At 38.1% G+C, this 15,154-nt stretch overlaps 1 protein-coding gene across 7 annotated transcripts in view; it reads left to right on the top strand.

Annotated features, from left to right (window-relative positions):
- MRTFB (myocardin related transcription factor B) overlaps nt 1-15,154 on the top strand; it is a 289,724-nt gene that overhangs the window by 197,582 nt on the left and 76,988 nt on the right. Inside the window, exon 1 of one of the 7 annotated variants that reach the window (XM_066382584.1) lies at nt 14,248-14,974. The exons of the other annotated variants lie outside the window; for them this stretch is intronic. Coding sequence (XP_066238681.1) covers nt 14,854-14,974 — 121 coding nt within the window. The 5' untranslated portion in view covers nt 14,248-14,853. Of the gene's footprint in view, nt 1-14,247; nt 14,975-15,154 lie in introns of those variants that run through there. 7 annotated transcript variants of the gene reach the window in all.

Genomic DNA, 15,154 nt, shown 5'->3' with positions numbered 1-15,154 from the left:
TGAGCCAACCATCCAGGGCCCATTAGTTTGCATTTTCTAGATTTAAAAAAAAAAAAGGAAACATGCTTTTTTTGCCTGACTTTTCATTTGGCATAACTATTTTGAGATTTACCCATATTACTGTATGTTACGCTTTTTTATTGCTGAATGGTATTCCATTGTATGGGTACACCAAAATTTATTCACTCACCTGAGTATAGATGGTTATTTGCAGTTTTGGGCTATGCAGAGAAAAATAAGAGGGAAATCTTATCTACATAAACATTTGATAAAATTCAACATTCGCATATGATAAAGAACCTTTAGCACTTCAAAGGGAAATAAATTTCCTTAGTTTTTTCAAAAGCTAAGCATACACCTATGGTATGACAAAGTCTTTATATAAAAGAAAGGAGTATAAATAGCTATGCAAAGATTTATATAAGTGTTCATGACAGATTTATTCATAGTGGCTCAAAACTGGAAACTACTCAAATGTTCATCAACGGATAAATGGATAAACAAAATATGGTATATCCATGCAATGGGTTACAACTCACTAATAGAAAAGAACTAACTACCAATATATGCAGCAGCATGGATGAATCTCAGAATCACTGGCATAGTGAAAGAATTCAAACAAAAGACTACATACTAGATGGTTTCATTTACATGAAATTCTAGAAAAGGCAAACTAATTATAGTGATAGAAAGCAGATCGATGATGGCTTGGGCGGTGGTGCAGTAGAAAGATATATGCAAAGGGGCAAGAAAACTTTTGGGAACGATTCAAACATTCTGTATCTCAAGTGTGACCATGGTTTGACAGGTGTATACCTCCATCACAGCTCACCAAATTGTATACTTTAAATGGATGTATTTTATTTTCTTTATACTTCAGTAATATTATTTTTAACTGTCAGATACAATCAAATTATTGTAACAGATAGTTTTTGTTATTAGTTTATTACAAGGACAATGCTTATCATCCTAGTTAGGACTACTGAATGTAAGAAGTTACTTAAAGAGAAACTTGACCATACACACATGTTTAAAACACTGGAATAGATCTCATAGGAAATAAAAAGATGAGTGAGCTGCAGTTTCAGCTTTTGAAGATGTAAAATTTACTAAGATGGAGAAGGGATAATGGGAATATGAAACGTATTCAGACAAGTGCTGAGAGAAAGCCTAGAGGAGTTGTTAAAAGCACCCAGTCTTTCTCAACCAAGGTTTTGAAAAAATAAAAAGTTCCTACAGAAGTGATTGGATTGACTGTTCTCTCAATTATCCCAACGATAACATAGCTAATACCATTATAGATGCACAGGCAAGAAGTTAATTCATCCTGTATAGTGGACAACTTTGGCATTAGAGTTTAATTCTCTCACAGAACCCACTGAGAAAAGCAAGAAGACTGAAATCTCCTGTGTTGCTTGTTAAAAATCTGTCTTCGTCTCCTTAAAACCAGTGTATCTGGACAAATGAACCTGTTGGAGCCTCACTATCAAATGGAGATAGTAGGAGATAGAGTTAGTGAGAGAAGAGGAAACTGGGTGAATTTATGTGAAGCACTTAACACCACACATAAATATAGTGCTCCGGTACACAAGTGACATACAAATGTTACCAGAATCATCGTCATCTTTGTTATTATTCACAGAATGCTGCATCTTTCCATGAAGGGTATAAATGTTCAGAGTGTGCAGAGAAAGATGAATTGATTCTTTGGGGGAATTGACAGGCACCCTGGAAAGCTTGAGGAAGACTGGTCTGGAACTTGTTCTTGAGGATTGGCTGACCACAGTTTCCACGGGCAGAGGTCAAAGTAGGGAATTTCAGGGAGAAGAAAACACCAGTACACAGATGATGTGTTATAGAATTGCGCACCCGAAACAGTATAATTTAACCAGTGTTACCCCGATAAATTTAATAGTTTTTTTTTAAAAAGCAAAGATAAGGAAAACAGCGTATTTGGGGATACTACACAGTTTGATTTAGCTGAGGCGTAGGGAACATGCCAGGGTTCATAATGTTGCTCCAGAAAGTGGTAGACAGGCCAGTGAGGGCCCTTAGGCCAAGCTAAAAAAAGTGGGCAGAAGTAGGGAGGCAGGGGAAGGACCGGGTGAGTTTGGGCTGCGTGAGTGATATCTGTTTATTCTCGCAGGCAGCATTAATTGAGTGGTCCCAGTGTCTCAGGCATTGGGACTACAAAGATGAGTAAAACAGCATGGATTGGTTTTTAAGTGCATTGTCTGAGTTGGGCCAACCTGAGGTATAGGCTAGATGCTAGACAGTCACCTTTTTTTAACCTCTGTTTTTTTCATGAAAGTCAATCAAAGTCTATCTTATAAAATCGTAGATTATTTAGTCTTGTGTATAGCATATAATCTTAAAATTAAGGGTATCTTAACTGCAGAGGAGTTAGAAAGCCATTTAGAAAGCAAGAAGTGCCCGATCCAGAGGCAGGGTCTGTGTGTTTGTGTGGGGATTGGTGGCTACTAACGGTTGATCAGTGCAAAGGATGAAATTACTAAGGGAGCATTTAAAAATAGTCAGACTCTCAGGTCAGAAAAGAGAGGAGTACAGGGGGAACTGCAATATCTTGGTAGTCACAAAGGATTTTAATGGAGAAGTGTAACTTATTGATTACATTTTTACATTTTTATAAGTAGGTGGGAGAGAACTGTCCCCTAAACAAGATTTCTGGATTCCGCTTGAGAAGGGACAAGATTACTTTTTTCCTCAAAAACAGGAGGTAGAATGGGAGTGAGAGGATGGATTGGAGCTTATTAATGTATGAAGATCGCAATATGAGTTAATATAGGAGCCCCGGTTACTCGCTGAGAGAGTTATGAGGGTGGTAATGGGGTGTGATCTCGGGGGAAATGGAAATGTTTTGGAACACGGGCACAGTTAAGTCAAAGTAGTCAATAAGAGAGACAAAGGAAACATTTTGAAGCATGTGCAGATCGTGACATGATTTTATATTGAATTATGATGGTCATCTTGCCTCCTTAAATTCTGAAGCCATGCTTGCTGTTATCTCCACCTTTGTCATGACTTCCAAGATGGCAAAAGAGGATACCCAGTCATATTAGGTAAACAAAAGTGAATGTTTAATTCCCACCCCAAGGTAACATTGCAGAAGCCAGCAGTGGAGTAAATGGGTCCCCTCTCCCCGTTTGAGTTGCACAGTGAAGTAATGTTTCACAAACTTAAGAAATAATAGACCTTTAAAAGCAGTTAGTAATTGACTTCATTTATATTAGTATAATGTTGCTGAATTATGTGCAACCATAAATGAAGTATAAACTCCATGTGCTTAGTAACACCTACACAGCTATAAAACAGAAACACTTCTGCATGTTGTTTATAGAAATCTACAAAGAATAAATTCAAACCAACATTAATATACTGTTGCATGTTGCATTTTTGCATAAATGAGACTCCTGCTGGACATCTTAGGATGGTGCTCACTGCTCTAGCACATGCTATACTCTAGCCTATACTGCCATATGTCTGATGACTCATTCTTCCCATCCCTTTTTTCTATTGAAACTACTGTAGAGTGCATGCCATTTTGCCTTCCCTGGGCTTAAATATATCATCATAATGTTCACATCTCATTGCTTTTCATTTTTATATGGCAACACTTGATTTTTAATCAAGGTTAACAAAATAAAAACAAAGAATTTTAAACTTTTCATAAAGAATTTACTCAAGAATACCCAAAGAACACATTCTTGGATTCCTGCAATTATAACCTAGTGTTTCTTCTTCCAAAAAAATTTTTTTTCAGTTACAGTTGACACATATTAGTTTTAAATGTACAACATAATGATTAGACATTATCTATATCTTACAAAGGGAACACCCCATAATCTAGTACCCACCTGACACTACAGTTATTGTAATATTGTTGCCTCTATTCCCTATGCTGTACTTTGCATGCCCTTCACTGATTTTATAACTGGCAATTTGATACCTTAATTCCATCCCTCTTTCACCTATCCCCACAACCACCCCTCCCCTCTTACAACCATCAGTTTGTTCTCTGTGTGTATGAGTTTGTTTCTGTTTTGTTTATTTTGTATTTTAAATTATACATATAAGTTAAAACATATATTTGTCTTTCTCTGTATGATTTATTTCCCTTAGCAAAATACCCTGTAGGTGAGCGATTTTCAACTGGTGTGCCATGAGAGGTTTAAAACATGCAGTACCTGACTACTTACAAGCATTGACCTCTTTTCCCTTAGAGTGTCAAATAAAAAACAATAGCCATCACAAGTGTAAGTGGATCAAAATTATACCTTTTTTTCTTGTCAGATTGGCAAAAAATATATTTTTGTGTGTGCTGCAGAATTTTAGTAGTTTATGTATGCCGTGAGATGAAAAAGGTTGAAAATTCCCATTACAGGTCCATCCATGTTGCATAAATGGTAAGATTTTATTCTTTTTTTAATGGCCAAGTGACATTCCATTGTACCACTTCCTCTTTATCCAGTTGTCTGTTAATGAGCACTAGCTTGCTTCCATATCTTGGCTATTATAAATAATTATATAATTAACATAGAAGTGCATAGATAGATAGATAGATAGATGTCTTTCAAAGTAGTGTTTTGTATTTCTTCAGATAAATACCCAGGAGCAGGATTGCTGGGTCACATGATAGTTCTCTTTTTAATTTTTGAGGACCCTCCACATTGCTTTCCACAGTGGCTGCACCAGTATACAATCCCACCAACAGTCCAGGGGGGCTCCTTTTTCTCCACCTCCTCGCCACCACTTGTTTGTTGGTTGATTTTTTAAAAAAAAAATTTTTATTGATTGATTTTTAGAGAGGGGAGAAAGAGAGAGAGAAAGAGAGAGAGAGAGAGAGAGAGAGAGAGAGAAAGGGGAGGAGCAGGAAGCATCAACTCCCATATGTGCCTTGACCTGGCAAGCCCAAGGTTTCAAACCGGCAACCTCAGTGTTCCAGGTTGACGCTTTATCCCACTGCGCCACCACAGGTCAGGCTGTTGATTTATTTTATATCAAACACACAGCCTTGATATACTGGGACAACACTCTAATTAAGTTACTCAACCAGGGCTTCAGTTTCTTGTTTTCAATGTCTTATAGTTATTTAAATACAGGCATTTTACCTCCACAGTTAAATTTATCTCTGGTTATTTTATTCTTTTTGATGCAGTTGTAAGTGGGATTGTTTTTTTAGTTTCTCCAAATAACCTTGTTATGGTTGTATAAAATGCCACCATTTCTGAATATTAATTTTGTATCCTGCTACTTTACTGAATTCATTTATTAGATCCAATATTTTTTTGGGGTGGAATCCTTAGGGTTCTCTCTATATATTATCACGTCATGTATGAATATGACAGTTTTACTTTTTCCTTTCCAATTCAGATGCATTTTATTTCTTTTTCTTCTCTGATTGTTGTAGGCAGGGCTTCCCCTATATTGAGTAAAAGTGGTGAAAGTGGTCATCCTTGTCTTTCTTCCTGATCTTAAAGTAAAAGCTTTCAGCTCTTCACCACTGAGTATCATGTTAGCTCTGGGTTTGCATATATGGCCTGTACTATATTGAGATATATTCCCTCTATCCCCACTTTGCTGACACTTTTTTTTTTAACATAAATGGTTGTTGGCTTTTGTCAGATGTTTTTTTCTTCATCTATTGAGCTGATCATGTGATTCTTATTCTTTATGTGATATATCATGTTAATTGATTTACAGATATTGAATTTTGCATCCCAGGAGTAAATCTCACTTAATAATGGCGAATGATTCTTTTAATGTGTTGCTGAATTTGAATGGCTAATATTTTGTTGAGTATTTTGTATCTATGTTCATCAGGGATGTTGGCCTGTTTTTATTATTATTATTATTATTATTATTGGTAATTGTCTGGTTTTGATATCAGGGTTGGCTTTGTAAAATGAGTTTTGGAACCTTACAAAAGTTTGAGAAGGGATAGTGTAAAGCCGGTAGCCAGGGCCACCATCACAGCCGCCTGGCCCATGCAGGTTCGCATTGGACTCAGACAGTTGGTAGAGAAACAACGGAGCCAAAAACTGGTGGGCCATCATCTTTAATCCTAGCTTGCACCTGGCGGGCAAGTAAAAACACACACTGGGCTTCAAAACCCACTCATTCAGTGCTCACAAAGCTACTGACTTATCCGAGTTTCCTAGAATCAAAGGTTTCTAGCTCACCAAACTTATTCACCTCTATTCCCCATCTTCTTCCTTCTCCCTGCACAAACTCTGCACAGACTGTCTTCTCACTCAGCACTCCACCATCTTGGCTGCTTCTCCTGGCCTCCTCCATGTGGCCTTTCTCTGCTCTCCCCTCTAATGCTAATCCCAGGAACTGAGAGAGAGCAAGCTCCCGGTCTGCCCCACTTTATAGTGTAGAAATCCAAACCTTTAATCCAATATACAAATAGGGAAGTCTCTAATACAAAGTCACTTATCTGAGGCATGATGGGATTCCTCATGGGAGTGCACCACCCTACATCAAAAAGGGTGGGAAAGGCTTAGTCCTAAAACCAAGCCGCAAGATACAAGGATCCTGTCTGCCCACAGCCTGCCCCCAACACACATTAATATAATCACGCCCATCCCAAGCAATCACGTGGGTGACGGGCTTCCATGTGGGCAGTGCCATCTTTAACAAAGTGAGCATAATATATTTTATCTGCCCAACAGATAGGTATTAATTTCTTTTTGATTGTGATAATATTCACCTGTGAAGCCATCTGGTCCAGGGCTTTTGTTTGTTGGGAATTTTTATTATTATTTTTATTAATTCTATTTCATTAGCTGTTATCAGTCTATTCAGATTTTCTGTTTCTTGATTTCAGTCTTGGAACACTGTATGTTTCTAGGAATTTCTTTATTTCTTCCAGGTTGTCCAATTTGTTGGCATATGATTGTAGTATTTCCTTGTAATCTTGTGTACTTCTGTGGTATCAGTTGTCATTTCTTTTTCATTTCTGAATTTATTTGGGCTCTCTTTTTCTTGATGATTCTGGCTAAAGGTGCTTAATTTTGTTTATCTTTTCAAAGAATAAGCTCTTGCTTTCATTGATCTTTTCTATTTTCTCTTAATATTTTTAGTATTTTTTCAAATTACAGTTGCTATTCAGTATTATTTTATATTAGTTTTAAGTGTACATCATCGTAGTTAGACTTTTTTTTTTACTCGTTCATTTATTCTTCTCTGATGTTAATTGTTTCCTTCCTTCTACTCACTTTGGGCTTTGTTGTTCTTTTTCTAGTTTCTTTGATTGTAAGGCCAGATTATTTATTTGAGATTTTTCTCTTTTTTTGATTGAAGCCTCTACTGCTATCAATTTTTCCTCTTAGAATTTCTTTGCCTGTGTCCCATAGATTCTGGGTTGTGTTTTCATTTTCACTTCTGAAGGTATCTTTTGATTTCTTCCTTGATCTTATTGTTAACCCACTCATTGTTTAGTTAGTCATGTGTTATTTAGCCTCCACGTTTGTGTTGTTTCAGTTTTCTTCTTGTAACTGATTTCTAGTTTCATACCTTCGTTATCGGAGTAGACGCTTGATGTTTTCGATTTTAAGTCCATCTCTTCCTTAAGGCCTCTGTTTCCTTGTTGATTTTGTCTGGATGATCTATTCATTGATGTCCATGGGGGGTTAAATTTCCCTGCTATTACTGTGTTACTGCCCACCTCTCCCTTTTTGTCATCAATATTTGCTTTATCTATTTAGGTATTCCTATGTGGGGTGTCGATGTTTTTGAGAGTTACAACCACTTGTTGAATTGATTTCTGTATCATTATGAAATGCCATTCTCTGTTTCTTGTTACAGCGTTAGTTTTCAAGTTTATTTTCTCTGACATAAGTATTTGTACTCCAGTTTGTTTTTTGTTTTTCCCTTTGCATGAAATTATTTTTTCCATTACTTTCAGTCTGTGTGCATCTTCCACTCTAAAGTGGGTCTCTTGTAAGTCTTGTTTTTTAATCCATTTAAACCCTGTATCTTTTGATTGGAGTATTTAGTCCACTGACATTTAAAGTAATTATCCATAGGTATGTTATCATTGCCATTTTATTAATTTTTTTCTGATTGTGTTGTTTGTAGCTCTCTGTCCCTTTCTTACTCTCTTGCTCTCTTTTCTTATACGTGTGGCTTTCTATAGTGTTGTGTTTGAATTTCTTTCTCTTTATTTCTTGTATATCTGTTTTAGATTTTTGGTTTGTGGCTACCATGTGCTTCATGTATACCAGACTTAGTGTTTGGCTTCTGTGTAGATGAGCTACAAAACGAGTTCCTCTTCCTCACCTGCCACTTGCCCCAACCCACAGGAAGTTCTCTGTCAGTCTAAGCAGAAGTTAATCAGCAGACCATTAGTGGTAATATCCCAATCCTGAAAACCCTTACTAGAGTTGCAGTTCCCAGCCTCAGAGCAGATAAAGCAAACGCAAGAGGATGGTGCCGTCTCTGCCAATATGGTCTGTTTTCCAGGTTGATAGACGGTAATAAGTACAAATTATAAACCAGTTATTAGGCTGTTTTTCCGTTGTAGTGTTGTTTAGTTATGCTGATGTCTTTAATTGCTCAAATCACTGATATTCCTTTAAAATCTTATCTTAGAAATGGCAGGAAAATGAATCCTTCCTCATCAAACAATAGCTTTCATAAGAACTAATTTATTAATCTCTTTATACCTGAAGTACTACATGTTTGATATCCACATATTTAAAAAAATTATAAAAAATGAAGGCCTCAATAAGATACGCTGTCTGATTTCAGATACAGCATCTTTTAATTGTCCTTTATTACAAAAATTTTAAATTATCAAGATTATTAAATTGGGCTTAATAATTATTAAATTATTGGGATTTATCATTACCAGTTAATAATTACCTAAAGATAAAAATATTTTATAGTGGTATTTATTATGTTAAAAAGAGAAAATAAGGATCAAATATATATATTTTACTAAAAATACAGTATCCTTAGAAAAAAATTTAGATGTAACCTAGACTGCAATTTTTCTCCCTAAATGAATACGGTCTAATTGAGTACGGCTACACAAATTTTGTAGTCCTGTGACTCACACTCAATGATTGGCTGCTTGAGGCCCTGTTACAAAGTATCAAGACATGGAGATGGAGAAGGGCAGTGTGGAGAGTGGTTGGAGAGAGATGTCAGAAATGCCACACCGTATTTATTTAGCAGTCTCTTTGCATTCTGCTACTAATTACTTTATTCATTACCTTTGAAAGTTTTTACCTTGGTGAACATTGCCCACTTGGTGATAGTAAGGTTTTCTTTATTGAAGTCCAGCATCATTATGGCGATAACCTTTGTTATCAACAATTTTGTAAGCATATATTAACTCGGCCAAATTTTTAGAGTGGGTCCCTTGAGCCAGGTTTGCTTATCTTCGGATTCCCTGAAGACTTCCTTGCATTGTTTCTAGTCTCCAAGCCATACAGTTTTTCTCACGCTTATTACTGTATTTTTCACTCCATAAGACACACCTTTTACCCCCCAAAAGTGGAGGGGAAAATGCCCGTGCATCTTATGGAGCAAAAATACGGTATTTTATTAAATATTTTAACACACCATTTGGATCAGAATTTTTTTTTTCTTATTTTCCTCCTTAAAACCCTAAGTGTGTTTTATGGCCAGGTGTGTCTTATGGAGCGAAAAATACTGAAAATATCTGTAGTGAGAAAATTGACTTGATTTATGGTATTCTTCTTTCATACTGAAACAGCTTTTTTGAGTATGTGTACCCACAAACCCGTGAAAGTAAATTTATCATAACCAAAGTGACTTTAATCACCTGTCATTTGAAGTTAAATGTCTGTCACTCATGACGATAGAGCCAAGTGACACTGAAGAGGATGTAGCACATATAGTCAGGGACGAGGGCAGGCCAAAGGAGAGCAGTTCATATGACAACTCTGGGCTTCTCTGGCCCAGAGAGAATGCAAGTCTCCTTCCGTCCTTCATTTCGTACTCAATCCTGAAGACGTGTGGGGCCGGGCAAAGCAGTTGCCCTGTGGGATTGCCCAGTGTAAGGCTTCAGCGGCTGTGTGGGATGGGGGACATCTACACAGGGCTTGGCTACAGCAGTCCCACAGTGTGAATGGGGCATTCGTGAGTGGGGTGGCAGAGACCATGGAAGACAAGGTTCTCATTACAGGAGAAGAGCATTACAAATACAGAAAAGAGAAAATTAGAGTGAACTTGTGGCATTGCATTAGGATTGGAGGCATCAAGGTGAACTTATGGTTTTTCGTGTATATAGATAAATGTAGATGTACATATTATATTTAAATATAGATCTATATTTTATATCTATTAATATGTAGAGATGTAAATGTGTGTTTGCACAGGTATAGGCACATAGACTCGCATACCCCTAACTAAACCTACAGAGAAGGTAAGAAGGGAACAGGGACCCCTGATAGCCATGCTCACACTTAGCTTTCATATCTTGGTTTCTCAACAGAATAGGAAACGTAAAAGGTGGGCCTGGAACATCTTGTCCAGAAAGTAAGAAGGTGCTCAGAGAATGATGGGGTCATGACAATAATAAAATGAAGCCAACTTGCAGCTGTACCCACTGGCCAAATCTGGAGTAATTAGCATCAAAATAAATTATGATAGGAACTGTTATAACCAACAGAAATCCATAAGTACATGTTATAAATAGATACCATAGACTGGACAAAGAAGATTATTTTGATTATAGTAAGGTGTGCCACTGATAATTACAGAAGGAATGATAGAATTTTTTAAATCACCATCTGGCAATCATCATAGTAATAAATAATTCATCCCCACAAAATAGTTACAAAGAGGAAAAGCTTTACAATGAAGAAACCTGGCCAATACTGCCTTAATAAAAATAAACATTATCAGTTATGAAATTGTACACCACTTGATAGGATACGGAGAACTCATCCTTACCTTCATGGTATTCCTGCCAAAACTATTTCTGCCATAACTTGAATCTAATCATGAAGACACATCAGACAAACTCAAATTGAGGGTAATTCTACAAAATAACATGCCTGTAATGTTCAAAAGTCAAGGAAAGAAAAGTCAAGAAAGGTGGAAGGGAAGAAAACTAAACAGACTTGATAAGTCAGTGCCATACATGATCCTGGTTTGGATGTTGTTTTGGGGACAGTTTGTGGAACTTGAATGGAGTCTGTGGATTAGATGGTGGTGATATGTCAATGTTAATTTCCTGATATTGATGGTTATATTACAGTTATATAAAATAATCTCCTTGTTTGTGGGAACTAACCAGAGCACTGAAGGTAGAGAGGTAGAGGTATCACATCAGAGCCTACTCATAGGTGGTTCAGGAAAAGAAATGGTCTTGTAAACCTGAAATTATTTCTAATTTTTAAAAATAAAATAAATATTCTCTCAGACATATTCACCACTAAAGAAATCACTTCCTTTTGAAACTACAGAGACAAGACTTTTGATATAAACTCACAGCAGGACAATGTGTTTCCTTGTTGAAATTCTTGGTACTTATCAGACACAAAAATAATAAACTTAGAAAGGAACTTAAAAAAAGAAGCTTTGTTTTTTAACACATTAAACACACACACAATTCACACACAACAAAACACAAAGCCAGTCAAAAATTTCAAAGTGATAGGTGTAGTTGTATATATACTCAGGTTTCTAAACTTCTGACTTAAAATCAGTTGGGTAGGATTTAAAAAGCAACATCCTTAAAAAGAGAATGTTGAGGTTTATTGTTTGTGTTCTTTTTGCAAGGTAATGAAGAATGCAGGCCCTAGAGCCAAGCTTCCTGTGTGAACTTCTGGCCACCTTTTACAAGATACAACTTAGATTTTTCTAGACCTCAGTTTTCTCATCTGTAGATCAGGATAATAATGTTGAACTCACAAGTTAACAGAAAGCATGAGATAAGACATGAAAAGCACTTAGCGGGAGGCACATTGTTAGCACTAAGTAAAGCTGGCTACTGCTTTATTATTGCAAGAGAAGTTAAAAGGCTTCGTAAAAGCCTTCTTTTATGATTATGTTGACTTCCTTCTCCCTCAGCAGGAAAAAAATTACTAGGAGGCCATCAAAGTTCTGTCCTCTGCTGTTAAACCTGTCCCCAGATCAAACCAAAGCCTGAAATGGAGCATCTTCTAGAACACAGCAGGCATTGCAGTGACAGCGAAAAGACTTGGGCTTTAGAGAACGTGGAGTTTGGTTAAGTTCCAGACCTGCCACGTCCCAGCTTTGTAATATTGGTCTTAGTCTGTAGATCACAAGGGCTGTTGGGGGTTAAATGAGATAAACTTCATAAAACTTATAAAATTACCACCAGAATGTCTTTCAAGCCCTGGCCAGATAGCTCCGTTGGTTAGAGCGTCATCCCGATACACAGAGGCTGCCGGTTTGATCCCTGGTCAGGGCACGTACAGGCACAGATTGATGTTTCTCCCTCTCCCTCCCTCCCCCACCCACTTTTTCCTCTGTCTCTTAAAATTAATAATTTTTTTTAAAAGAATTTCTTTAAAAATGATGGTTATATTTCTTACTCCTTTGTAGGTGCAGGAAAAGTTAATTTAGAATAAAGGTCTTGGCATCAGAAATAGTAGCAGAGCATCTGAGGGCATTTTTGAGAAGCGTGATAAGCTTGCTGTGGCTTTTTGTTCCTGCAGAGGTTTAGACTACCAGTGATGGGCTTAAATTGCTTCAGAAGGAATTTCAGTTGACAAGAAGCATGTCATGTGTTGTGTAATCCCATTCTCGAGAGACGCTGGAGAAGGACAGATAACTATCTTTCTAGAACAGCACGGGTTTAGTGCACACCAGCCTTGGCACCAGGGACAAAGGAAAGACTTCACCTAGTTCCCATGTATGTTTATGGTGAAGAGAATACTGACTTTGTGGCTCTAAAAATGTATTGCCTTTCTCTGTCCCACAGAAGGATCATGTCAAATAAGCATTCATAATGCTTTCTTTTAAAGAGAAAATATGCCTCTTTTAGAGAACATTTAGTTGTTCATCTAAAATTAGTGACTTTTGGGCCAGCTAGCTCAACTTGTTGGATCATCGTCCCAATATACCAAGGTTGCAGTTTCAATCCCCAGTCAGGGCACATACAAAGCCAACCAAAGGATGCATAAATAAGTGGGACAACAGAGCAATCTTTTTCTCTTTCTCTCTCTCTTTTGCTTTCTGTCTCTCCCTTCCTCTCTCTCTAAAATCAATTAAAAAAAAATTTAATGAATGACTCTTGGTCATTAATGTAGGACTTCTTTAGAAGTCTTGCGTATTATTAAAAGTTTTCCTGTTGCACTTTCTTCTGCTTTAATTCATTCACTCAGCCATGCAACAAGTATTCACTGTGCTAGATCTTGGTTATAAAAACATGAACAGAACAGGTCCCCAAAGGAAGAGAATTCAGTGTACTGCCCTTACAACCTCTAATGGGCTTTATAGAAGCTCTTTGCAAAGGAACATACTCTGAGTCATTTTTAAAAATTATATATTTTTAGCTACAGTTACAGATAGATATATGTTTGGGGTGTATGAAAACAGGCTTGGCTCCACCTTTGCCTGGAATTGTATCCCTAGAGGTTTCTGTCAAGCTGCATCCCTTTAGTCTTGTGCCGTGTTTTTCAACCCCCAGTCCAAGGACGGGTTCGCCAGAAATTTTATACCGGTCCACAAGTGTTAACCAGCCTGATGTTGTATGAAGATTATAGACCCAGTGATCTTAGTCACATTTGCTTATGCTCAGGGTGATTTCTGCCTTAGCAGTCCCTAAAATAATTTTGTTTTCACTGGTCCCCAAGTATAAAAAGGTTGAAGCCACTGGTCTAGGGACAGCAGTCTGTGATCTGCAGAAGAGGAGCTCATTGTTGATAGCTCACGTGAAATTAAGCTTGGGCTGGTCGCTGTTTGAATGTTACGAAATAGAAGCTCTCAGTGTCTCTGCTTTTAATACAGAGGAAGAGATTTTTCCTTAGAACAATCATGGCGATGTTAACTCTCACGGCCGACTAGCAGCACGGAGGAAAAGTGCTGCTCAGGTCTGAACTGGCGAGGCCGAAAGCTGCAATGACAGTACATGCCCCTATTACAAAGAGCACTGCTTTGCCAGAGAGAACCGGACACAGCAAAAAGCACAGCACAAAAGAACTTTGGTAGTGCCGTGCCTCTGTTTGTATCCAGAAAGGCTAGTAGCATGTTTATTCAGCGTGGTGCCTCTGCTGAGATAAGACCCGCTTCCTTCAGATGCCCTGCGCTGCCGTTTGTTTAGCTGCAGAACTTAATGAGTAATGAATGTGCTTGTCTGGCTGATAGAAAGTGTTTTCACAGACTGCGGCTGTGTTTATAGGGAGCCGGAGAGAGACCACAGGCAGCAATTTGTCGTCTTAGGTATCAGCAAAGTCTTCTCTTTTAACGACTAGAGGATTTATTTTTAACTGCTTGACTCAGTGTTTGTCAGATGATTCGGACCATCAAACTGCAGATTGAAGTGCCCAGCGCGGGGGAAGCCGGAATGGCAAGGGAAGGGGGCTGGCTGGGAAAAGGGGTGGGATTTCAGCATCACCGTGCCTCCGCAGCTCTGCCTCCCAATGTGGGAGAGTTTTAGGGCTTCCAGCAGCATGAGTGTCTGTGCAGGTCAGGCTGGGATCTGGATCTAAAGGCTGATTGATGGGTGCCTTCAGCTGCTTAAAGACATAATTGCCCACTGGTGGTTGGAGTATTGTGAGGACGCGCCCAGGACCCAGGGACCAGAGTTTTTTGAGCGCCAGCCTCTCCTGTTCGGCAAATTGAGCTCTTCTGCTTGATGCTGCCTGTCTCCGGAAGCCTCTCACCATGATCGATAGCTCCAAGAAGCAGCAACAGGGATTCCCAGAGATTTTAACTGCGGGGGATTTGGAGCCATTAAAAGAAAAGGAATGCCTTGAGGGAAGCAACCAGAAAAGTCTCAAGGAAGGTCAGTGTTTCTATGGACAGGGCCAAAACTGCCAAATCCCCATTCCCGTGAACCAGGCTGAACGTGTCTGTCTGATTACCATGCCCTGTGTCTCTCTCTTCCCTGCTGTACCTTACGCGGTCTAAGTTCTTTGAAATGAAAGCTAAATGCTGTTCTTGGTAATGCTCTCTAAACATTCAT

Source organism: Saccopteryx leptura, chromosome 4 (assembly GCF_036850995.1).
Source record: "Saccopteryx leptura isolate mSacLep1 chromosome 4, mSacLep1_pri_phased_curated, whole genome shotgun sequence".
Classification (NCBI taxonomy): Eukaryota; Metazoa; Chordata; class Mammalia; order Chiroptera; family Emballonuridae; genus Saccopteryx; species Saccopteryx leptura.
The sequence above is the reverse complement of the archived record's forward strand: the minus strand, read 5'-3'. Positions and strand labels throughout refer to the sequence as shown.